At 39.7% G+C, this 26,810-nt stretch overlaps 1 protein-coding gene across 1 annotated transcript in view; it reads right to left on the reverse strand.

Annotated features, from left to right (window-relative positions):
• IPO7 (importin 7) overlaps positions 1 to 24,669 on the reverse strand; it is a 50,409-nt gene extending 25,740 nt beyond the window's left edge. Inside the window, exons 1-8 of the mRNA XM_030560400.1 lie at positions 24,503 to 24,669; positions 11,817 to 11,898; positions 7,564 to 7,717; positions 6,168 to 6,326; positions 3,262 to 3,418; positions 2,199 to 2,288; positions 1,611 to 1,705; positions 1,424 to 1,508 (exon numbers count right to left, since the gene is read on the reverse strand). Of these exons, the coding sequence (XP_030416260.1) occupies positions 1,424 to 1,508; positions 1,611 to 1,705; positions 2,199 to 2,288; positions 3,262 to 3,418; positions 6,168 to 6,326; positions 7,564 to 7,717; positions 11,817 to 11,898; positions 24,503 to 24,652 (972 nt within the window). The 5' untranslated portion in view covers positions 24,653 to 24,669. The remainder of the gene's footprint in view (positions 1 to 1,423; positions 1,509 to 1,610; positions 1,706 to 2,198; positions 2,289 to 3,261; positions 3,419 to 6,167; positions 6,327 to 7,563; positions 7,718 to 11,816; positions 11,899 to 24,502) is intronic.
• Between the last annotated feature and the right edge of the window lie 2,141 nt (positions 24,670 to 26,810).

The following is a 26,810-nucleotide window of genomic DNA, read 5'->3' on the forward strand; positions in this document are numbered from 1 at the left end:
ACTTGTGAGCCTGTCCACAAGTGTCAGAAATTGCTTTTTATTTTCTTGTGTTTCAGAAGGTCTCTTGATTTTGCAATTAAATAAATGTTTTAAGAATTGTTTCCAATGTGTAGTTGAGGGATCAATTCCCTTGCGCACATGCCTTAGGCTGACTTCCACTGCTGCGCAAAAAGTCAGAGTTTTGAATAGCGTGGACTCCGTGTCATGTGTTGGGTTTGATTTTTGCAAACAGTCTGTTGGAATAGTATATTCTGGACTTTACTATTTTTATGTATATACACACACACACACACACACAAACACACACGTGCACGCATGCACCATCTTCCAAAATTTGTGTCCTTCCCGAAAATCTGATCAAAATAACTCCCTGTTTCTATGTAACTTCATGTTGTTGAGACAGGAGAAGTTTTTATGGGTTCAAAAATCCTGCCCCTCAAGAATTTCCCTGTCTTGAACCACAGCTGTCTCCTGGATAACATGATAACAGACAGAGAACAAACTGTCTAAGAGGCAAGTCTAAGAAGTACACCTGAAAAATCTTCTCTATCAAGCAGTATCAATTTGTAATTTTTGAAGACATTTTTCCATGCAATCATTTGCCCAGACTAAAATTATCTCAGGCTTCATAACTCCTTCTTAGAGTGGACAATCTTGGTACTTGACTCCTTAAGTCCTATTCACCTTCAGACAACTTATTAGCACCTCTAAAAGGAGTTACTGCCAAATCCACTGTAGAGAGAGAATTAAAGCTTGCCTTTCTAAACTGCACTGAATATTGAGAGACAAGGTGGGTGAGGTAATATCTTTTATAGGACCAACCTTTGTTGATGTGGGACTCATTTTGAGCCACGCAGAGCTCTTTTTCAGTTCTGGGAAAGGTACTTGCTGGATCATAGCAATAAGCAAGGTACAACAGCCTGTTTAGCATAAATAGTTAACACATACTGTACGGGACCATTGAAGGTTATGGACCGCTAACACCTCTGCAGAGGGTGTTAATGGGTTACATATTGTTGTAATAAGCCATAAATCCAGTGCACCTGCTCAATCCTGGGAGCCCAGGCTCTAGGACTCTGTCAGCTGGGAGGATCCCAGAGCCTGAACCTGAACATCTTCACTAAAATTAAACATCCCTTTAGCCTAAGCCCAAATCACTGTTACAGGCCTAACTGCGGTATAGACATACCAATAGTGTACTTCAACAGATTACACAAGCAACAAACAATATTTCTTAAGAAGTGAACACTGGATTGTTTCAGTTGATAACTAAGCATAAGTATTTCCTGCATAGTCCCTGATAGCATCAGGTTAATGCAAAATATTTTGAAAGGAGCCATATCCTTCAAAAAGATGAGGGAAGGAAGAAATTATTTTTAAATGTCACATTTACTCTAATACCCCAGGTTCAAGCATTTCTTACCTGTTGGACACCAACAGCAAATGCCTTCAGGAACACTTCAGCAAATTCATTGTACTCCTTGGAAACATTACCAGGGCTTCCATACCTAGAATTAAAAGTGAAAAATTCAAGTATGCAGAAATATTTTGCTGAATTTCATATTAGAAGTTAGGTTTTTTCAATTTGACGGCATGGGAAGAACAGCTACCTCTCAAAAAGTCTAGCCAAGATGTGCAAAGCCCATTTCTTGGATTTCCACCAAGGCAATTCTGGTCTATCATCTTCATCAACTTGAAGAGTTTCCTTTAGGAAGAAAGATTAAATTTGTTGAATATTGCTGAAATGTCCAATCTAAAAAAAAAAATTTGCTTCTCTTTTAGCACTGCTTGTACAGCTAATACTCTTCCAGCTCTACAGAAATATCAGATATAAAAATATGAGTTAAAAAAAGAATGCCCACAATAAAAAGGTAATGTATAACTGTTCAAATACAACTTTCCTTTGTAAAAAGCCAACATGAGTTACAATACAATTTGCAAGTTTTTGTTTTGTTTATAAAGAAGAGGTAATATTTTAAACTTTCTCCATTTAGTCTCTGTTTAAACCACCATATTAACCTTACAATATCTTATTTGTCCTGCCACACATTTAGAAGACATCTTGTAGAAAGAATAAAGAAAACAATACTGTTAACATTTTTAATCAACTTTTAAATACAGGAAATTGAATTCAGAAGCCAATTTGCAAGCCCAAAGAGAAATACACACATTAAAAAAAAAAAAAAAATAGTACTTACAGCAGGTACATCTCTGTCCACAACTGTTTTTAGAATTTCTATCCATTCTGTCAGGTTTTGCTGGTTTATCAGCTCCAGAGGTAATGTATACTATTTAAAAAGCATAAAATAGGTTCAGTATAAAGCCATTTAAAACAACCTGATCAACTGCTTGAATTATGTATGTTTGAATGCTCATCAAAATCTTACTGAACATCTGCTATACACTTGGATATACTATGAGCAGTGAGCAAAGTAGCGAGCGCGATATTGGATGATATTAGACAGCGATCTTTTGCAGCCTATTCTATATCCTCAAAAACATTCTGCTTCCTTCCAATTCTGCCTTACTTGGAATTTTGCTAAAAGATGATTTCACAATATCTAAGTTATTCTATCTTTCTGAATCAGAAACAATTCTTTTCTTCACTTAAAGTACGATAGACGGATTGGTAAATCTGGTCTTAAATTTCATTGCAAGACCACCCAACCTCTCTAATATTAGAATATATGTTCTGAACAACATGTTCATCCAGTTTCCTTTTTGTAAGATAAGCTCAATATAGTAACACTCTACAAAAGTATGATAAATGGTTGTTTCTAGTGTTAGAAAATGCCCCTTGTTCTCTCATAACCATTCTCGTTTACTCAGGGGTAGCACTGGCAGGTTCCAGAGAGTTCAAAGATAGTAGGCTCAAAAAAAAAAAATTAACCCACTTTTAAACTAAAATAGATCTGTATTATTGGGGTTATGGTACACAGAATCATACCAAAAGCTTGTTACTCACACCATAGTTGAGCATTGGTGAAAAATGACTCAAATGAAATCTAACTGGTAATGTTGTTTCAAGTACATTAGTACCTAGCGTGTAATACATTTGGGGGGAGGGGGATGAACACAAAAAGACTAACTGTCAGGGACCGTACTTGGTCCTGCTAGTGAAGGCAGGGGACTGGACTCGATGACCTTTCAAGGTCCCTTCCAGTTCTATGAGATAGGTATAGCTACATACATATATTTTATTTTTATTTTAAACCTTCATATTAAACCTTTGCCCAAGAATACAGAAAAATTTGCTTCCACCTGAACAAGAGCATAGAAGATTTTGAAGATCTGTTTCTGGATGAGGACAGACTGATCAGATGGATCAGACAGAAGCTGAATGAAACGATCTTTCAGAACAGGCAGGAAGTGCTGCATTGCTGCTATCAAGGGACTCCGCTCCTCTGGTTTCTTGTACCTTTAGGCAAGAAGAAAATGCTTTACAAAAGATTTTACAACTAACTTACTAATATGAAAAGTAAGTTGAGCATGCACAGAAGAGAGGCACATAGGCCACTGTGGCTTCTGAGGATAGATTATTTAAAAAACCGAGTTATATCTTACTATGGCACTCATGGGGTTATATAAAAGTGCTATACTAGCATAGAGCCAAACTCAAAGTTAGAAAACAACTTAGCTTCCATTACTTTACTATCGTTCAACATTACCATAATGTTCTCCTGCTGACTCACCCACTTTGAATGCCACATCACACATATGCCACACAATTTTCTATGATAAAACAAGGTCACAGTAGCAAGAAAACAGCGAGCAAAATCCATAATTTTATAGCCAAGGAAGTTACAAGTAGAGCTGGTCAGAAAATATCCAACAAGACACTTTTTCATCAGAATTTGCCAAAACTGAAACATTCCGTGGACGCTGTTTGATTCTGACAGAACCAAGACAATGGAGGAAGTCATTTCCTATCATCTCGCCTACCCAACTCCACTGTGTTGTTGGAGGGCCTGGTGCGTCCATGGATCTAGGGCAGCCTGCCAGGAAGACTTATGTGGAGGCAGGGCTCTATTCCCTTTCATGGGGTATTTCAAATAGTTTTGCTTTTTGTTCCAGACGGAAACAAAACTAAAATTCAAAATATAAAAATTCTCCACTGTGATGGGGTGTACAAATACCACACTGGAGAGCAAGGGGTTAATGAGCAGTTCTGGGTCCAGACAGCTTCACCCAACCACACCTATGACACCTGAACAAGCTGCAAGCAGGGTAGCAGAGCAGCTCAGAGGCAGGCAATCAAAAGGGAGCAGACTGATGGCTCTCTACTCTGGGGGCAGTGTTGCCCACGAGCTTGTTGCCTGAGCACATGTACAAAGGAAAGGCAGGTGACTGACTGTGTAGGTCAGTGACTTTATTTGAGATTATTTGATTTACTCTGTGAGGAAAAGGAGGCTTGGTAGAAAGTGGTCCGGGGGCAGTTACTTAGAACCCCATGGTGCAAAGCATCACAGACTACTATTGGGCCCTGGACCAGAGCCTGCTGGAGAGGGTGGACCTGAGCCCCCCAACCCACTCCAAGTGGACAACAGGAGCCTTCATCTCAGAACATGATCCTAACCCCAAAGCCCCCATGCAGAAGGGAAGGACCAGAAACTAGGTCAGGGAGTGGGAGAAGCTGCTGAAAGACAGGACCGTATTTGCAATGGGGAGATGACCTGCCATATTCCCACCTCAACATTAGGCAACACGGTTGGAGTTTGTTCACCTTCTACATCCACAAAATGCTATTACCATTTTTCACCCAGTTCTAGTTATAATAAAGAAAAGATCCTATTAACTGAACAATTGTCAGATTAGAGTATTATCTGATACTACCAGTGTTGTTCTAAACTAAGGATTTAAGAATAAAGTTTTACACTACAATACTTCAGAATTCACAGCTTTACTTAAACAACACCTACATAATCTCATATTAAATATATGTCTTATAAAAATTGTATAATAAGTTAAACAGCAAGAGTCCAACCCAAAAATCATAAATATGGGTCCTACAGATAAGCTTTATGTTTCTGATTAAGTTAAAGAAAAAATGGAGAACGTAAAAATGTTCCTCAAGAAAAGTCCACTACCAACTTGCTTGAACACAATGATAAAGAATATGGTAACAACAGAACAGGAAAGATGAGATAAAATAAATCTGACCTATGTAAAGGCCTGCCAGCTGAAATACTGGCTGGGTTTGAAGCAACAATGCTGAAGGGCCTAAGCGATTCACTTTCCATCTGAAAAGTCAATTCAGCTCTTAAACAGGTCTAAACTTTGTTAATATTTTTAGATTAAGTTAAAGCTGATTGACCCACAGGCTGCAACAACATGCCTTAAGTCATTACACCATATAGTGAGGGACAGATTTTCAAAGTTAACACATGTAATTGCATGGACTGAATTTACACTTAGATGTACCTGGTTTATAGCCAAACATCAGATGTTCACAAACAAATTAAGCATTTAAGGCACTAGATTAGGGGCTAGAGAAGAGGATTTAATCTGTGGCTCTACTACAGCTACAGACTTCCTATGAGAGGATGAACAATGCATATGCAAAAGGGGCCCAAACTAAGATAGCACAGACAACCTTAATTCTGACATTTAATAACTTCTGAATTTTTCGACTTTGCAACCTTTATGTATTTTTTTACATGTAACACAATATCTAGATTACAAATCGTCTAGATGTCTAAATCGTCTCGATGTCTAATAAATGTTATTTCTCACCCTGTTTTTGACAAAGCCATGCTTTTGTCCCCTGGACACACTTTCCCCTATCACTAAGAGACTTGCGCTACCAGGCCCATCTTCAACTCTCAAAGTGACTGCTTTAAAGAAACCATAGTGTTCTGATCTCAAATCTCAATGTTTTAATATGAAGAAAAATTGTTGTGTTCTGTGTTTATGGAAATAGTTAGGAAAGACAACATGAGCTACTACTATCTCCAGATGGTGAAATATCATCAAGACTTGTTATTGAATTCAGAGGTTTATATTAATTACCTCCAATATCAGTGTTCAGTGCAATATGCAATTCAATATTTTATTCATTAACCTCCAGCTCATATTCAGCAATATTATATATTATACACACACACAAAAAAAAATATATTGCTACAAATGGATAGACTTTCTATATTTTTTGATTGGGGAAAACTCACTCATAGTTTTTCACGAGTTGATAAAGACAAAGGAGAATTCCAAGCCAGCAAGCACTGTTATCAGACTGAAGATAAAAACCAATTTTCTCCACAACTGCAGTCCAGCGGTTGGGGTAATCATGCTTGATAATATGGTGAATGCAAGTAGTAAGCTGTACTCTGGAAGTCGAACACACACATGGTTAAACAAATAACTACCTTCATTATTTCAAGAGGTTTTTTTTTTGTGATGATGAAATAGCTCATTTTTGGCTGAACAGATAAAACTCAACATGCATTCAGAAGTCTTGTTTACACACAGAGGAGTCTAATCTGATCTACTTCCCTTCTGCTTGGCATTTACTATCTTTTGACATTTTGTAAAAGGTTTATTATAATCTAGGAATCCATTCCTCTCCAAGTACAAAAGATGTTACACCAATAAATCACTTACATGTTGTACAATGTACAAATGAAGAATGAAAAGCCATTTTCTTTTACTGCATTAATTCTATGCTCTCCAATATATAAGAACATCAGAATGGCCCTACTGGGTCAGACCAAAGGTCCATCTATCCCAGAGGTTTTTAGACTTTTGTACTGGTGACCCCTTTCACACAGCAAGCCTCTGAGCGCGACCCACCCATATACATTAAAAACACTTTTTAATATATTTAACATGATTATAAATGCTGGAGGCAAAGAAGGGTTTGGGGTGAAGGCTGACAGCTCGCAAACCCTCCATGTAATAACCTCATGACCCCCTGAGGGGTCCTGACCTCTAGTCTGAGAACCCTTGATCTAGCCCAGTATCCTGCCTTCTGACAGTGACCAGTGCCAGGTGCCCCACAGGGAATGAACAGAACAGGTAATCATCAAGTGATCCATCCCCTGTCGCTTACTCCCAGCTTCCGGCAAACAGAGGCTAGGGACACCATTCCTGCCCATCCTGGCTATCCTCCATGAATTTATCTAGTTCTTTTCTGAACCCTGTTATGGTCTTGGCCTTCACAGCATCCTCTGGCAATCCACAGGTTGACTGTGCATTGTGTGAAGAAATACTTCCTTTTATTTGTTTTAAACCTACTGCCTATTAATTTCATTTGATGACCCCTAGTTCTTGTGTTATGAGAAGTAGTAAACAACCCTTCTTTATCTACTTTCTCTACATTAGTGATGATTTTATAGACCTCAATCATATTTCCCCTTAGCCGTCTATTTTCCAAGCTAAAAAGTCTGTTTTCTTAATCTCTCCTCATACAGAAGCCGTTCCATACCACTAATCATTTTTGTTGCCCTTTTCTGAAATCTGTGTTACAATCCAAGACACAATGAAATGTAGGATGCAAGTGGTATTAATTTTAAAAGAACAGTATCAAAACTATGACTACATTATAAGCAAATTAAAACTGTATACCTAATTAGTTCAGGAGAATGAATAATGGCTTCTACAATATTTTCACGAATACAATGTCTATCTTCTTCTGGGATGGAATAAGGTGGAATATCCCCTGGTGCAGTTTCACGATCAGGCCAATACTGAGTTATCATATTCTTCAAGTAGATAACACCTATCAGATAACAGCAAGACATCACTTGGTATCAATACAAAAGTCAGTGATTACGCAGATGTGTATTTTTACATTTAGAAAATGCACTCCATAAATGAACTCTGACTGAATGGACAACATTTAACATATCAGAGGGCCACAATATCTGCACTCACTAGCCACTAATCTCCCAATTTTCTACATGGAACAAAAATTTCCTCTTCTTCGGTTATCAAGTATGGCATCTGTAATATTTCTTAAGTCTGCTACTACCAACACTTTATCATCTTTTCAGACAATGTTTTTGAAAATAAGAGTATTGAAAGCCATATTTCCACTTGTTATGAAGAGTTGTAGTAATTTTTTATTAAAACACATCTCTGAAGAAGCTTCCTTTGTATGTATTTTGAGATTTTTTTTTATTTTTTATTTAAAAACAAGGCTAGTCAGCATTAAATCTCTAGAGTCAAATATTGCTTGTATTTCAAAAGTCTGATTTTGTTCTATAATGTGACTATATTTGGGCTACATGGTCTGCTTTACATTCAAGTGAATCCTGAAAGCAAATTAAGTTTCTCTGTACAAAGATTATAGGTTATCTGCTATAGAGAGTCACATTAGACTGCTGACATAGATGCATGTTTCCGCTAATTGACAAAAATTCAAACTACTTATGTGGCAGAATACAGATTACTATGCTTTATGAATCTCTTTTCTTTACAAGTGAAAAAGAAAGTCCAGATTTACAAATAGTTACAGCAAAATTAATATTAACTGAATTCTGACTACACTTGTATAATGTATGGTATAATGTACCACAAGTTCTCCGTTGGTTTTCAAGTAAATGTTTATATGGTTTGTATGGTGTCTAGCACCAGTATCAGAAAGGATTCAGAGAGAGCATGCCTTGTAAACCTGTTATTTTGAATGTGATAATGATGTAGTTCCTGATCCTGCCAGCTGATCCGTATGGGCACAAGAATCTGCCAGTATAAGTTTTAGTTCAGATTATTTCTGCTGTCCTTTTCCTTATTTTCTGTAACCGGAAGTTATACGACTTACTGCAAACAGGATACGAGCCATTCCCAAAGAAACAGAAAAGGATGGTGGGATAATTATTTCCATCACAGTCAGATATGACATAATGTAAAAATAAGTTCACAAGACCCAAGAACCTCCACAGTTTGCTTAACTTTTCCTTGGTTTACTATGAGATTGTAATATTCTCTTTAAAAAGCAGTAACACTTCATCTATCTTTTCATTTTCAAAATCTTTTAATATACGTCAAAGCTTGTAGCCTTTTGATTCTGAAATTCTAAGTTCTTCCCATGTAATAATACCCTGGCAGCAAACCCTGGCCACGTGCTCTGACCCTCAGTCCTGGCTGCTGACCCCAGGTGCTGACCTGTAATCCCAGCCACACGGAAGTGGGTGCTGGCTCCAGGCACTGATCCTCAGGCCTGGCTGCGTGGCAGCAGGCGCCAATCCCCGGCCATGCCCCGATCCCCAGGCGCACAGTAGCAGGTGCTGGCTTCGGCCTTGTGGCGGCAAGCACTGACCCCTGCATTTGGTCACGCAGCTGTGGGCTCCGGCCGCATTGTGGCTCTGGGCTCCAACTCCCTGCCCCAGCATGCAGCTCCTGCCCCCAGCTCCAGGCTCTAGCCGCAGGCACTGACCCCATGCAGCACAGCAGTAGGCACCAACCCCCGACTCCAGCCGCATAGCTGCGGGGCTCACCACCCACCCTCCCCTGCTGCCCCCACGGCCCATGTTTATCTCACCACATCTCCCACTGCCTCTGCCTCCAAACCCCCTCCCCCCAATCCAGGACTTAACTTGTCCTGGGACTTACTGAGAAAAGTGATATTAACAAATATGCAAGTATCACTTCTCACAGCCTTCCAGATAGTGTCCTGTGAAAAGTGATTGATATTAACCTACATTCAGTAATAAAAATATTACTGTGAAGTGGTATTTGTATCAGCAATAAATAAATTACAATGATGTGGATGTGTATATGTGCTATTTATTTTTTTCCCTAAACTTAATCAAGTACTTTAGGGAAAAAATGTCAGTTCAGCCACCAGCCAGAGAGGCCACAAAAAAACCTGTTAAGAGAACTCCTGCTTTAGAGTACAAGCCCCTACAAAATCTGGAATTCAATGCAAAATTCGAGAGTCTCAATCTTCCCTTGCTATCTAGCAGAAATCCATTGGCAAAGTGTGTCTGTCTCACCCACCTCTAGTGGCTGGTCCACATACTGCTACCAATTACTTCATTAGCTCACACGGTAGAGGTTTGGTGCAAGGATATAAAGGTTACTCCTTGGGAAATGCTGCGCCACTGCGCAATGCAGAACTTGCACAGATTTAATGTTCTGCACAGAATTTCTTTTTTTTTTTCCTGCAGAAATGGTGCTGCAGAGCTGCTGGACCAAGCAGAGCCCGGCTCCCTAGCTCACAGTGCACCTGTGCTGGAGGGCTTTGGTTTCCAAGTTTGCTGGCCCTGCTTAGTCACATGGTGCAGCTGGGCTCCCTTCCTGTACAACAGCTGCGCTCTATGAGGGCTGGTCCACACTACGGGGGGGAAATCGATCTTAGATACGCAACTTCAGCTACGTGAATAACGTAGCTGAAGTCGAATATCTAAGATCGGATTACTCACCCGTCCACACCGCGCGGGATCAATGTTTGCGGCTCTCCCTGTCGATTCCGGAACTCCGTTGGGGTTGATGGAGTTCTGGAATCGATATAAGCGCGCTCGGGGATCGATATATCGCGTCTAGATGAGATGCGATATATCGATCCCCGAGCAATCGATTTTAACCCGCCGATACGGCGAGTAGTCTGGACGTAGCCTCAGAAGAGACGAGCAATACCCGGGGTCTGCTGGGAGGGGGCGCTGCTTTCTGTGAGAACAGACAGAGTAAGCAGAAATAGGGACCTGCCGGGCCCGGGATGAGAGTGTAACTCGAGCTGTTCCAGGGGCAGCTGAATCTTCAAATTGTGTCCCCCTACACCCAATATCAGCAGGTACAGGTCATCGCTACCCAGCAGGACAGTAACCAAAGCTGAGCAGAGCCTGCAGCTGGGCTCTGGGGGTGAGGGTGTCTGGGCCAGGGGCACCATGCAGCCCCTCCAGCACCCCCAAATACCCATCCCAGTATACAATCCCCCCTCCTCCCTGAGCCTGGCATTTGGGAATTTGAAATATGGTAACCCTATGGGAGCAGGGCAAGAGACAAAAAAACTACTAAAAGACCGGCGAGGCATAGTTTTCCCTGCAAGATGTGCCCAGATGGCACATGTGACACATCCAGACCGAGGTGCCCAACAAAAGCATAACAGAGAAACAGGAACTGGATTGTTGTAGGGGTTTCTTTAACTCTCTACTCCTGGAACAATCTTTTTTTGTTGTCTTGATTATAGACATACTTGCTGACAGGTATTTTGAAAGAAATGACCAAAATAATTGAAACTGGGGTGATTATATTGTGTTATTTTGACAAATAAAATATGCAGAATTTGAAAATAATGTGTGCAGAATTTTTAATTTTTTGACACAAAATTCCCCCACGAGTAAAAAGTTCCAGCCCTGCTGAGGGACCATGAGGAGGTCAATATAGTTCCATATGATGGAATTTCTGTGCATTGTTTTGTATTTTAGTCTGCTAAAAAACAAAATAAACTTAGAAATTACTTCCAAACACTTCATTAGAAGAATGTTACTATTACAAAGGCAAGCATTCAAAAATTCAGAAAAACTAAAAAGTTATGGTTATGCTTGTCATCTTAATTTGGCCTCCATGTACGTATATGCACGACAGTACACAATTATACTGAATTGCATAATAAATTAAGATTATTTTTTCCATAGGACACTCATTCACTGCACAGAATGGACTGTGCTCACTAAACTGGTAGCTTATTCAATATTTCTTTTTATCCTCATCATTCAACATATGATTACAAGTCTCATTTACTATACAGGCAATCTTAATTCTGGCACTTTCTAGCTTTTGAACGCTTGCTTTGCAACCTTAATGTCATTTTCATTTTTTTGTATGTAATGTGTATACAGTGTGTAAACATTCTGAGTATAAAGAAAAAGAAAACTTGCCTGCCTGTCTCACTGGTAAATCCAGTTGCTCTGACATAGTGATTTGAAGCAGAGTTGAAACGAAGTTCACTGACTTGTGAGCCTGCAAAGCAGAAGACAAAACCAAATAAGTCAGATGTCAAAAAATAATATTGGAAACCAATCATGTCTTACAAATAAAACTTTGAAGCTTCCAGATACTCCAAGTAAATACACTTTCAAAACTGTCTGAGTACCATGTGATGCAAACATCATAACATCAGCAATTCAAACTATGTTGCAATATTAAATGACAAATGAAAGCTTTCAAACCCCTTGAGTCTGATGTATTCAAAAGATCACATGGTGGGGGGGAAATTCTTATTCTTTACTGAAGACTACATTCCCCGCCCCTCATGTCTGAAACAGATTTCTGTAATCAGATGTCTTTACCACAGAACAAATTATCCCGTGTAGGACAAATATATTACAGCATGACAACACAGCTATAACTACACTGTATAATTAAATAACTTGGCATTCTGAATTAAGACCACATGGAGTGGTGGTGGTAAGTCATTATTTGATCTTTTTAGCATTTGGAGATGCCAGGCTGTACATATTTTCTAACATCATAGTATTATCAGATTTCGTCCAACATTCATCATTCATTGATCTGCTACTGTGATCTGAGGCTATGAGTACACACAAATTTGAACCAGACTAAAACATATTTTTAAAGATGTGTTCATATTTAGACAGAGCCTCTGTTTATAGACTTATATTTAACCTAATTTGCTGCCATGTGTAAAGAAAGATTTGATTATCTAACATTATATAAAATCACCCTCCATTAAAAATGTTTTAAAACATGATATCCTAAATGTTTAGATAAAGTGTGTGAACATCTACAACTCAAATAGAGAACAATAAGACTTTAGTCTATTAATATCAGACTATGTGAGCTATAATTGCTCTCAGAAAAAAGGAAACTGATAAGTTAGCTCTTTCCTAAGTAAAGGAGATGATTAATATAATTTAAGATACACACAAGGAGAAATGAAGGCAATTTTCTTGTCTTATTGCATGTAAGTGCAGTTGGGCAAAGTCCACTTTGCTGTTAAAATTCATGGAACAATTTTTCCAACAAGTCCAAAGTTTTATCTTCTTAAGCAATGCTGACACTGGGCACTCGATGTCAAAAGATTTCCCTTTACATTGAGACATGAATGATTGATTCATCAAGGCATGAATTCATGATAGACTAATAATAGAGTTGCAAACTGCTCAGATTAAGCACTACATTCTCTTACCACAACTGACTGGTGATTCCCTTTTACCTCACTATCAATAAATATGGCCTTCTGTAACAAACGAATTGTATTCTCAACATCAGAGTACACTGCACAATGGCAAACTTACAGAACCTTGGCTTCTGCATGGAAACCTAAACAGAGTAACATCAGCAATGTAAAAAAATTGGCAGGATACGCACAATAAGTCTCCTCCAGCGAATAGTTTTCTTCACTACACTGATTAACTTTACCTACAAGAAAATGTTGTATGCATTCTCAATATTATTAGTCTAGTTTAAAAATATGACAGCAATCTATATGCCCCTAACCCCAGCACGAAAAACTGGAAAAGACTAAAAGAAGAAAATTCCCTGAGACAAAGTGACCTTGACTTAAACCTACACAATATATAAGGCTTTGTTTATAATACCCTGTTACAACTTGAAAACATTTCTTCCTTGATTTTGTCCTTTATCCGCTTGTGAAATGTTGCTTTCTTGCTTGTCTTTGCACAACGTAAGTCAATATAGTGGCTTTACCTGCTTTTCAGTACCCAAGTATCGATGATGTGCACCTGGGAACGAGCAACATAACACCTACATTTTTTAGGAAAATGTTTGTTATCTACACATTATGCATTTTGCTACGTCCTATATGAAGCAAACAAAATATGAACATCTTCAAGATCATTAAAAAGGTCATTATGTAGGACAGGGGTAGGCAACCTATGGCACGGATGCCAAACGCGGCACATAAGCTGATTTTCAGTGGCACTCACACTACCCGGGTCCTGGCCACCAGTCCAGGGGACTCTAAATTTTAATTTTATTTTAAATGAAGCTTCTTAAACATTTTAAAAACCTTATTTATTTTACATACAACAATAGTTTAGTTATATACTATAGACTTATAGAAAGACTTTCTAAAAACGTTAAAATTTATTACTGGCATGTGAAACCTTAAATTAGAGTGAATAAATGAAGATTCAGCACACCGCTTTTGAAAGGTTGCCAACTCCTGACCTAGGACATTACAAAATGTAAGAATTTATATTGTATTGTAACACGAGGCAATGATAAATTTTATCATATTTATCAATATATTCCAGCTCCTCTACAGAATAAACAAGCCATCAAGAAAAACAGACTTATCAGGACCAACTATTCTTTGTTCTTTGATCAAATAATCAGTAACAGCATGAACACTTCTTATAAGCATTTACAACATCAACAGATTGGTTTATCCAGTTGTGGTATTCTCTCCAGCCAAGTTTCATAAAGAAACATCTTCTAAATGCTCTAGATACAAATTCATTTACACCTGTTCTATATTTGAATATTCATGCAACTTGAATTCCTAGTCAATTCCATAAGTTTTTAATAGTTTGAGTTCTGATTTTTTTATTTATTTATTTTTAACTTTAAACATCTTCATTTTAAACAATAGTAAGAAGAAAACTGGAAGTTAACAAGGTTCTTTGTTGGAGATTTTAAAAAATAAACATTTATGCAAGCACATTCTAAGCACTGGTTCACAAAATCTACATGCGATATGCATCAGATTGTGGAAGTCTACAGAAAGAATGCCTCTACTACATACAGCTCAAGTGTCCATTTTTTCTTTTTCTTTTTAAGAAAAGTGCACTGGAATCATTATTCCTACAGATTCCAGGGGTTCAAGATACAGGAGCAGAGAAAAGACAAGACAGGAACAAGTAATTGGGAATAACAGACACTGCAGAGTTTAAGGGTCTATGGCCCTCTACCTCTCCATAGCTCAGTGTCCTAAAGATGTGGAGCTTGTCATCAAATGAAGCATATTGGTTTATATTCCAAAAAGGTTGTGTTTTGTTTAATCATCTGATTACATGAATTTCTACACCTGTTTAAGATTTCTCTAGTCACTGTACTTGTGGAAATGGATGGAATTGAAGTACTTTTCTTGTAATATGTTTCAATTGCAGGGACTCATGCATTAGGCAGCAATTCAGCAAGGTAATGCAGCACACGACTAACTTTAAAGTCAATGGACTACTTAAAGTTGGGCATATGATTAAGGATTTTGTTAACTGGGAGTTCAGTGAGAATATTTTTTTTATTTAAAAGCTAGCCTATGCACAAGATGATGCCATCTATGTAAAAGGTGACTTGAGTTACCCAAGTCACTTGCTATGGATACACCAATACAAAAAACAAAAAAACACAGAAATCTGAAATCATTTGTAATGTTCTTCAGAATTAGTCTGGAGGCAGAGGGTAACAAGTCCTGGGCACCCAAAGTCCTGGGTACCCCGAGAATCATCACAGTCTCTGAAAGTGATAAGGTGGCTATCAGGGGATAGGGACAACATTCCACAAATTAATCTGAACTAACTAAAGGCATGAATTTAATTCAGTTAAACTAAATTAAACCCGTGTGGACACTCTTATTCATAACTAAAGTGGCCTTAATTTTAATTTAATGTATTCCCTTTAGCAGAGTAGAGGCTCATTCTTGAAGTAGCTGCACTAGTAGCACAGTAGTGAGATAGGCTCTGCATGAAAGACGCAAGTTGTTCTCCTAATCTATGCAATTAATAAGCACTACATTCACACACAGATACACATCAATATTTACATTTTATATCAAATTTGGGCTCTCAAGATGTGCTTCACAATAACCCAATCTTTCCCATATTACTAAATTGAAGGTAGGTTCCAGTGTGAAAAATGTTGAGAATCATTGCATACTTATCATCAATACATATGCAGCTAAGCCTTAATCAGACTCATTTTGGTAGGTCCGAAGAAAATTTAGGCCTCAGAAGTCAAGTAAGTTTCCCCCTTGTTTTCCATTACTTTATTAAAGAAACAGCCTTCAAACAAGTACATTCAAACATTTAAGATGCTGATTGAACACCCACTGAAGTCTTTCCACTGTCTTCAACAAGAGCTGAGCCTGATGAAATTGACTACAAAGGGCATGGCTACACTGGAAACTTAAAAGCGCTGTCACAGGAACGCTCCCACAGCAGCACTTTGAACTGCAAGTATGGTCGCGCGCAAGCACTGGGAGAGAGCTCTCCCAGCGCTCCTGGTAATCCATCTCCGCGAGGGGATGCTCCCAGTGCTCAGAGTCTGTTTACACTAGTGCTTTAAAGTGCTCAGGGAGGTGATTTTTCAACTCCGAGCCAGCAAGTTAGAGTGCTATAGAATGTAAGAGTAGACAAGCCCAAAAAGTCAATGAGAAATTTGCGATGTCAACAGGGGCTGGATTTCACCTTCAGGTTTTGACTACATTGGGGTGAGATTCCCAGCTCAAGGAGATATACTCAGGCAGGCTCTCATTGAGCGAATGCACAAAAAATAGAATGTAGCCCTGGCAGCACAAGGGGCTAGCTACCCCAAGTACGTGCCCAGCTAAGATTCTAGGCAGGTACTTGGGGGTAGCTAGCCCATACCCACTGTTCAGGCTACACTCCTGTTTTTAGCATGTGAACTGAACAACAGCTAGCACAAGCATGTCTCCAACTTGAATTGCAGACATATCCTAATTGTCTGAGGCAAACCAACAAAACTAAACAAACTCATTAATTCTAATGGATCAATCTGTTGCACCTGAATTCTTCATTAATTTTCACACAAGTGGCCTTACATACTATAACTAAGAACCATATATTGGAGGTAGTCATTGTGATCACAGCATAAAAGTTTTTGGACAGACTTTCCTGTTGCAGCCATCTCTAAGCTCCTACCATATTTTTATTCTAACAAATGGCTGTGTCCCAGCATTCCAGGTCCCTGTTCACTGACACAAGAGCTAAAATAAAACCTCTGTTTTAAGCACTTGTTTTATACAGCCATTGACTTCTTTTGTTTTGAATGCCCAGGGTGAGCTGGAATATCTGAGAACATAAGAGGTAAGTTGGGAATGAGAACTTAAAATAACAAGAGGAAGTTCAGGTATAAATTATATCTGACTTCCAGAATATTTCACATTCAAACAGTAATAGCCTGAATGCACAAAAGTTTATTTCCCCTTATGGCAATTGTTTGAATTTAGAATATTTTGTTTCTATATATTTCCACTTATCACAGCCTTCAGAAATACCAGATATGGGTATAAAATATCCCACAAGTAGTTAACATCACCCAAGACAGGAATGGAAAACAACAGATTGCAGGCTTCCAAAAGTGTTTCAACTTAATGCTCAAATTTTAGAGAGAACAGGAGAAATAAGTCTAAGTCACTGGCATCAGCAAAATGTAGACAAATTAGTATCATCATGCTCTAATCTTCCTTGTTTACATACATTATTTTAATATGTACAAAATTTAATGAAGTTAGAATTACAATTATGTTTAATTGCAGCAGAATATCTGGTAATAAAAGCCCGTTCTTTTCTACCAAGTAATACAGCACTTAATAGCTAGGCTGACCTACTGCTCTTTCCCCACTCCAATATGCTGTGTCACTGATATGACTTTGTTGTCTCAGAGCCAAAGAATTCAGGGACTTTTCCCCTGAGCAATCTTTGCCATTCAGCCTTACTAGCTGAGGAATGTTTTCCATCAGACCACAGATGTTACCCCTCTGTTTGTTAGCATCAGTTTTCCAGAGCCTACACAGCTTCATGAACATTTCAGAAAGTTGATTCACTAGATATATGCTTGCCTACCTGATACAGTCATACGTTCAATTATATTACAAACAGAAAACTGTAACATGCTATATAATCTCCCCTATAAAATTCAGTCTGAAATGAACATGACAGAAAGAAAATCACTTCAGACAGGTAAGTAGTACAGAGAAAAGGATTATTTTCCCACAAGATCAATATAACTTTAATGGATATAGTTCATACCAAAATATATTTTATGAAAAACTGAATTTTAAATGATAATCCCCAACAACTTTATCTCATTTCTGCTAGACAGGTAAAAAACTTTCTTGTTCTCTCTTGGAGCATGAAAATTTTAGGCTTTCATAAAAACCATACTGCATACAGTATTTTTCCAAAATTATTACAGTCAAAGCAGCAAACCAAAGAACTGTTTTTAAAAATAAAATATTTATTATACTTTGCTAAACTGGAACCACAAGTTATGTAAACAAAAAAACAAATTCTTCCAGGGTAGCACACATTTTAATAAACATCAGATGAATAATTTACATAATAGGTCAAAATTAAATAAATATAAACTACTAAAAATGTGTTTATTTCATATCTATATGGTCTCTGCCACTAGCTGAGCAAGTAAACTATTTTACAATAGTTTACAAAGTATTCTAACACTGAATTCTTTATTTACCTTTTCCAAGAAAGACAAACATCACTGAACACTGATGTTTTTAAAAAATTAACAAAAATAAAATAAAAAAATTATCTTCACCAATCCAGAAATGGTAGTCTTTAACAGCAAGACATTATTACATTAGGGTGAAGAATTCAGTTGGCCATTAAAAAGATGCTGAAGCCATTCTGATTTCTTCTTTTCACAAGTTGGTCGTATCCATCTAGTCTCTCTTGTGAAGTTACTGTTTGCTACATACAAAAAGTGTAAGATATGCAACATTACTAGGCAGCAGTGTTGGGACACCAATTCAAGCATGAGGTAGGTGAGGTAATATCTTTTACTGGACCAACTTCTGTTGGTGAGAGAAGATGGTCCAATAAAAGATATTACCTCACCCACTTCGTTTCTCTAATATCCTAGGACGGATATAGCTACAGTAACACTGCATATTGTAAAGAGAGCATACATTCACATCAGATCTTGCCAAGCAAACCATTGCAACCCTAACTCATCAGAATAGTCTGCAGGTACAGAAGCCTGTTTTTAAGAAAAAAAGTACAGTCTAAAGCTATGTCTACACCACAAACCTTGCAGCAGCACAGCTGTACCACTACAACTGTACTGCTGTAAGTTCTCCCATGTAGCTGCTCTCCTGCTGGGATAATTAAACCACTCCCAATGACCAGTGTTAGCTATGTCAGCAGGGGAGGCTCTGTCCACACCAGCACTTTTGCCAGTGAAACTTATGTCAGTCAGAGGGGTGTTGTTTACCACACCCCTTAAAAGAGTGCTAGTGTAGACAAAGCCTTAACTAGAGTTAGCCAACTCCATTGTCTTTTACTCCACCTGATAACTCACATGGAAACTACAAGATGCCTTGTCTTCACAAGGATTTTACCTAGTATTAGTTAACTTGAAATAGCAAACTGAGGTTAAGACAACTATGCCCTGACCCCACACCCGAGTGAAGACAGCCTTCTGGCCCCCTCCTGTCCATAAAGGGATTTCAGGTGTTGACCCTGCCTGCAACAGTATTTTCAAACTTTCTTTTTCACAAGCTAATCTCTCCCATTCCTCCTCTTAGGCTAAATCTACACTACTAAGCCAATACCAGCACAGCCCCTTAGTGCAGATGTAGCATACATATTTTCCTCAGTCGGTGTAGGAACACCACATCTATGAAGCACTCTTCTATTAGCATAGCTTTGTCTACACTGGAAGTTTTGTTAGCATAGCTACGATGACCAGGGAAGTGTTTTGTTCACACCCCTGACTGACACAGCTGTGTTAATATAAGTTTTAAGTACAGAAAAATCTTAGACAAGAGTATAAATATTAGGATTTTTTCCCCTCTTAAAAATTGTACACCGAAATGTATACCAGGGAAGGAAGGCAAAGATGATAAAGTCCTTTTAGAAAGATGTTTTTTGAGTAGTGGGGAAATGTGATGGTTACTAAGAAGCAAGTGCACCTTATAATAGTAAGCCACTTGAGAAAGCATGATTTAGTGATTTTAAAATGGCACATAGCCAGGACTCCTTTGCTCTGTTCTTGGCTTTACCACTATTAGCTGCACGACAATGGTGGACAAATCACTTAAAACCATATTAGTTTACCCATCTGAAAAATGGGGACTACTACTACTTACCCTACTTTAGAATGCCAAAAAGCTTAATTAATGTTTGGGTTCAGCATTTGGAGATATTTGGATCAAAGGCAGGGCTGTCTGTGAAAATTATGCCTTGTACTCCAAACCTTTCACTAGCCGGTCTCGGTTTAAGAATTTTATTTAAACAATTATTTCAGCACCAAGGCATTTACGTGTGTGTCAAACAGGAGATTAATGCTACTCAACTGATTTACACTGATTTATTTTGTCAGGTTGAGGGTATGCTTTGGTGACCAGTCTTCAATATTGTACAGTATTCTACATATTATATTTCAGACCAAGGAGATGTCAGATTATGCCTGACTTTTGAAAGGAGTGGCTTCACTAGAGCAAGACAAAGAATAATAAAAATCTGAGTTTGTTGGGGAAACTGTTTTTTCATTTTGTTTTAAGGAAAACAAAAGGTTGCTGGGGTGAAGTAATGCTATGCAGCATTGCAATCAGTAATTTTTTGAAAGTTCTCATACAAAAAGGCTGTATGACTATTATTTGAATGGGTCATCTTAATTATAACACCTGCATTTGAGTTATTCTTGTGTCTTACCCAACAAGATTAGCTTGTAATGTTATGTCAGACAGAGTCAAGTAGTAAACCATCACCATTCTCCGGAATCACAATGAAGAACATGCCAGAGAACACCAGCTACCAAAATAGTGACTGTTCTGAGAAGGTAGGGACATATAACCGACTGTCTTCCCATAGTTGCTTTCTTACACCACCTTATTTTCATATGAATTTCTGAGGTACTGATCACTGTAGTATCTGAGCTCTTTTTATATACCATATTCAATGTACAAAATTGCCCCAGTTGGGAATATAGCACATCCTCCTCCTTTCTGATATGCTTACTTGAAGGGTAAGGTTCCAAGTAGAACCTAAGTGTCTCTGTAGAATGTAGTTACTCTGCTTCTTGGCTGGATGGGAGGTTGCTAAGATAAGTCTATCGGGACCCACCCAGGTTGCACACATCTTGATAACTTGGGACAGATGCCCTCTAATGAAGAAGTGATAAAAGACTACCAGTTGTTCTAAGCGTTTCCTCTCTTCTCTATCAACAAGCACTACCTCGGTTTTGCCCATACTGAACCTCAGACAGCTGGCTATGATCTAGGTTTCTACTTTGTTAAGATACTGAGATAAGAGTTAGCACTCAATGAGATGAAGAGCTGGGCGGGGAGGACAGGGGAACAGGTTACTGGCGGCATCATAGTCAATAGTTTATCTCCCCTAGAAGTGTCACAAATATTGACTAAGAAAGAGAAACAGATTAGAACCCTCAGAGTTCTCTGTATTTATAGAACATCTTTCAAACTCTGTAAAGTGCTTTGAGATCTGCAATCAGCCAATCCCTGACTCAAAAAAATAAAATAAAAATAAAAATCAATGAAGTAAGTAATATTAAAGTCAAGAGGAGATTAAATGATTTGTCCAAGGTCAAACATTCAGTAGCAAAGTGTGGAAGAATCCAGAAATTTGCATCTCAGTCCCCTACTCTGATGACATTCTCTCCTTCAGAAAGAAGTCTCAGAAAATGTTTGTTACATCATATTCAAATAATGTATTTGCCGGTTATGCAATTATGTATGTATACCTTCTTATATATTGCATATCAAGACCAGGATGAGCACTGGTAAAAACATTTGGCTCTCACAATAATTATGACTGTCAATTCATTCTTTATGCTCCTGCTGAAAACTGCTTCCCCTTGTCAGAAGGTAAAATCAGAAGTAGCCTCTTAAAAGGAAAGAGGAAGAGTAATTCTCAAGTTTTCTATAGAAAGAAAAAGTCTCATATCAGTCCATCAGAACCATTTCAGCCAAAGCAGAGTAAGAGAAATACGACAGCCAAGAGGAATTATTAAACTAAAAATCATGTGAGCTGCTGGCTACTTGTACTGTATCATTCAAGTGCTAGAAGCAGTTTAATCTTTACAGTAGAAAGGGAGGTCCATTATAGAGCAGAAAACATCAACTTGAGTAAAGGTTACAAATTAAGGCCCTAATCCTACAAACAGATGCATAATTGACTATTCAAATAAGAAAGAGACCATTCATATAAGTAAACTTATGCACATGTGTAAGTGCTTGTAGGATCAGGACTCAACATAATGACATTTAACTAGGAAAATTCTCTCAGTTGTCAATGATCCTGTTTATATGTTGGTTCAGTAATGACCGAGGATTTCAAAATAACTGGGATATTTGGATTTTACAGAGACGCTTGTATACGGTATGGTAGGCCATCATGCTTCAAAGTGAACAAAGTCAGTTAGTTGATGGTCAGCATGATTTCTCCATTAATAGTATTAGTCTGTTACCTGGAGTCCCCCACTACCAGAGGATCTAAAAGTTTCCTGAATGTTCAACAATTTGGACCCGGCAGCAAATATCAGTACAAGTAGATCTGAACTGAATTACTATATATGTTGATTTACATGTGTATAATATTGTATTAATTTTAGCCAATTTGTGTGTTTTTCTGTATTACTTATACTCAAAGATGAATTAAAAGAGTAAATCTGAACTGAGGATTAATACTCATCAAATACATTTTCTACAAGTATATAGAACGGAAGGCAGCCCAGTCCCTCAACAAGTCTACTCTGTGATACCACTATCTTCACATCAACCCTTAAAATGCAACTCTTCCAAAAGGTCTACAAGTCCTAGTCTCCATCCCTCTGGCACGGAAGTATGTTAGCAAGTTAGGTGGACTGAAACAAGTCACAAACTTTTTTAAAAAAACAGGCCATGAAAATAATGCATGCTATTTTCATTGCATCCCATCCTCCATCAGACATAGAGAGTGGAAGCTCCTAGAGCAGGAACCTTGTCTTCAGAAAAATGCCACCCCCCGGAATTCTGCCTAGGGCGCCAGAAACCCTGCCGCCACTCCTGTATACACTTGTGCTGAGGTTGAGACAGATGTGAGGGGCAGACCGGTTGAAAGATTCTGGGTAAAGATAAAAGGAGTAAAAGAAAGTGTGATGGTAGGGGTCTACTATAGACCACCAAACCAGGAAGAAGAGGTGGATGAGGCTTTTTTTTTACATAAACAAAAATCATCCAAAGCACAGGTCTTGGTGGTCATAGGGGACTTCAACTACCAGACACCTGTGGAGAAAGAAATCTGTGTCCTGCTATATTATCACAAGTTCTTGGACTGTGTTAAGAGCAGAGAGATAGCTCAGTGGTTGGAGCATTGGCCTGCTAAACCCAGGGTTGTGAGTTCAATCCTTGAGAGGGCCATTCAGGGAACCGGGGTAAAAATCTGTCTGGGGACTGGCCCTGCTTTGAGCAGGGGGGGGTTGGACTAGATGACCTTCTGAGGCCCCTTTCAACCCTAATCTTCTATGATGCTATTGAGCATATAAATTTACACTTATGTAAATAAGTTATATACTAACTGCATACAAAACAAAGCTGCATCTATTGAATGAGGGTCAAAAACAACTGATTAAATATTATTTAAAAGTTTCAAGCTACTAGAATTGTATCTGAAACTTTTTTTTTTTTAAATCAATGCTAGCGGTGGCATTTAAGTCACAAAGCAATGGAGTTTCACCTTTTAATTTTCCTTACTAGTTCTCAAATTTAGAGAGAGATGTCTTTAAACATTATAGATGGCCACAAACCAGATGCAGACCCTTGGAGCCATAAAGACCACCAACCTACACTGTCAAATTGTTTATTGGTGTTCAGAAAAGACAACAGGGAGAATTTGCTGCTGATATTAGAGGAACTGAGCATTTCTTGGCCTGCAGAATGGGGTGCTTTCTGCCACCAGCTGAACACATTTTGTGGCAATTTGTTACACCCCTTCCTCCCCCTCTCCCAAAACTTCAATTCAACATTATGCGGATTAACTACATCCGAAAGTGATATCAAAGATTATTTTAATTAGGAAACAATTCAGCGTGGTTTCCTTTCCCCAGACTCAGGACCGACACTTTACAGAAGCTCATGGAACCCGGACTTGTCCGAGTCATGGCTCCTAATGGGACAAGCAGCGAGCTGACCCGGGCACTCAGCCCAAGCGGCTGCGGAGACCCACGTCGGGGGCTGGCTGGCAGGTAGCTGAGGACAATGCTGACGGAACAGGAAGGCAGCACGACATCAAGCGAGGCATTGCACTGCCGGGGCCTTTCCCCAGCCCCTCCAGCACACAGACCTCTCCATGCCGCCGCCTCTCCCTCCACATGGCTTCTCCAGCAGGCCCCCCACGCCGCCGCTTCCCCCCGGCTACTCCGGCTGACGGCCGGAGACTCCCCTCCCCAGCCTCCGCGACCCCCACCCTGGCTGGGCTCTTCCCATCCCCGGGGATCCCGCCAGCACTCCCCGGCCGAGTCCTGCCCCGCTGCAGGCCCCTCAGGCCTCCCCGCTGCGGCCCCGGGAGCTGAGCTCCGCTTCCTCCTCCAGGCCAGGCCCCGCGCCTGTCCTGCCGGCGGCCGGGCTCCTGCTCCAGCCCAGGCCCCGTTGCGCCCTCACCTCATTAAGCTGCCTCTCGGCGGCTTCCCGCAGGGCCGGGTCCATGGTGCCCCGCAGGGCCTCGATGATGGTGTTGGGGTCCATGGCCTGGCCAGGGCGGGCGGCGCGCGGGGAGGCGGAGGGCAGGGCAGCGCCGCTTGATGCGCACATGGACCCGCCGCTCCACAGCGGCAGCCGGCGCGAAAGGAAGAGAAGCGCCAAGGCCCCGGATAGAGCAGCTACCCCCGCGCCGCGGCCAGCGGGACCCTTCCGCTCCGCCGCGGGGCACCACGGGAGCTGTAGTCCGGAGCAGCCGCCTCCTCCCCACAGGGCCGGGCCAAGCTGTGCGCTTGCAAACCGAGCACCCCCGCGCAGACCCACACCCAGGGGTGCCCTCCTACCCCGTCCTCGTGGGGGGAGCCTTCCTCACCCAGAACCCCCCGCAGCCCCGTCCATTTGCCCTTAGGTTATTTAACCTCTCCGTGTCTTAGTTCCTCCGCTGTAAAACGTGGAGAATATTTTTTTCTCTTTCACAGGACTGTTGAGAGGATAAATTAATATCTTGAAGGGCTACTATATTATAGAAATGGGGGACATGTAACTATCTGGACCCATATAAAGTCCTTCAGTCAGAACTGCTGTCTCCAAATATCCTAAGTCTTTATTTGGAGAGTAGGGAAAGACTTTCCTTATATCTCAAAGCCTCACACTCACTTAAGGGGAGGTATGTTTCTTCAGGTATATTTCTTTTGTTTTTTTTATCATACAGATGGAATAATGCTGTACAGCACCGGGGTGGTGCGTGTGCCCCCCTTTAGCCTGAGCACTGAGTCACCCCTACTGCTGCCCCATTGGCCTTCAACCGGAGGTGAAGCTGAGCCCCCTCCAGTTTGGGCACCAGTCCATTAGTAACTTAGAGGATGTTAGACCACATGTACTAGGGATAAATATTCTTTAATCAGCAGGCCCAGATAACTTGCATCAAGAGATTTAAAAATTGGCTGAGCAGACTGCTGGCCCACCTACGTTAATTTTTAATAAGGGGAATTCCACAAGATTGGAAGAGTGTTAATACTGTGCTAATATTCAAGAAAGGTTAACAAGAAGACCCGGATGACTAGCCCAGGGGTAGGCAACCTATGGTATGCGTGACGAAGGCGGCACGCGAGCTGATTTTCAGTGGCACTCACGCTGCCTGGATCCTGGCCACTGGTCTGGGGGACTCTGCATTTTAATTTAATTTTAAATGAAGTTTCTTAAACATTTTAAAAGCCTTATTTACTCTACATATAACAATAGTTTAGTTATATATTATAGACTTATAGAAAGAGATCTTCTAAAAATGTTAAAATGTATTACTGGCACGCGAAACCTTAAATTAGAGTGAATAAATGAAGACTCGGCACACCACTTCTGAAAGGTTGCTGACCCCTGGACTAGCCTGACATCAACCCCACACAAACTAAGGCAAAAGCTGATACAGGATTAATTTGATAAAGAATTGGAGGATAGCAATACAATTAATGCCAGTCAGTGTCATCATTAATTTATTAAAAGTAGGTCTTGTCAAACAATTGTGATTTCATTCTTTAATTTGATTATAAAGTTAATTGATAAAGGTAATTGTGTAGATGTAATAGACTTTTGACTTAGTACTGCACAACATTCTCATTAAAAAAAGAGCACTATACACTATCAATAGAGCACATGTTAAATAGATTAAGAACTGTCTGACCTCAAGATCTCAAACAGTTATCAGTGGGAAATTATCATCAAAGGGGAAGGGGTTCCTAGTTAGGTTCTACAAGGATCCGTACTAGGCCTGATGCTATTCAACATTTTCATCAATGATCTGGAAGTAAATATAAATAAAACTTGTGGATGACCCGCAGAGTAGTAAATAATGATGAGGACAAGGCAGTTGTACAGAGCCATCTGGATTACTGAATAACTTGGGGGCACTCAAACAAAATGTGTTAATAAAGCCCAGTGCAAAGTTATACATCTAGGATCAAGAAATACAAGCCATATGTACAGAATGGGGCACTGTATCCTGGAAAGGAATTACCGGTACTCTGAAAACAATTTAGGGGTCATAGTGGACAAGCAACTGAACCTGAGTGTGACAGTGTGCAAGAAGGGCTAATGGGATCCTTGGTTGTATAAATGGGAGTGGTGAGTAGGAGTAAGGTGGTGATGTGTACATCATTGATGAGTCTGTTACTGGAACATTGCATACAGTTCTGCGGTCCACATTTTTAAAAGAATGTTGAAACACTGGAGAGGTGGGTGTAGAAAAGAGCTGCAGAAATCATTCCAGGGCTGGAGA

This window comes from Gopherus evgoodei, chromosome 4 (assembly GCF_007399415.2).
Source record: "Gopherus evgoodei ecotype Sinaloan lineage chromosome 4, rGopEvg1_v1.p, whole genome shotgun sequence".
NCBI lineage: Eukaryota > Metazoa > Chordata > Testudines > Testudinidae > Gopherus > Gopherus evgoodei.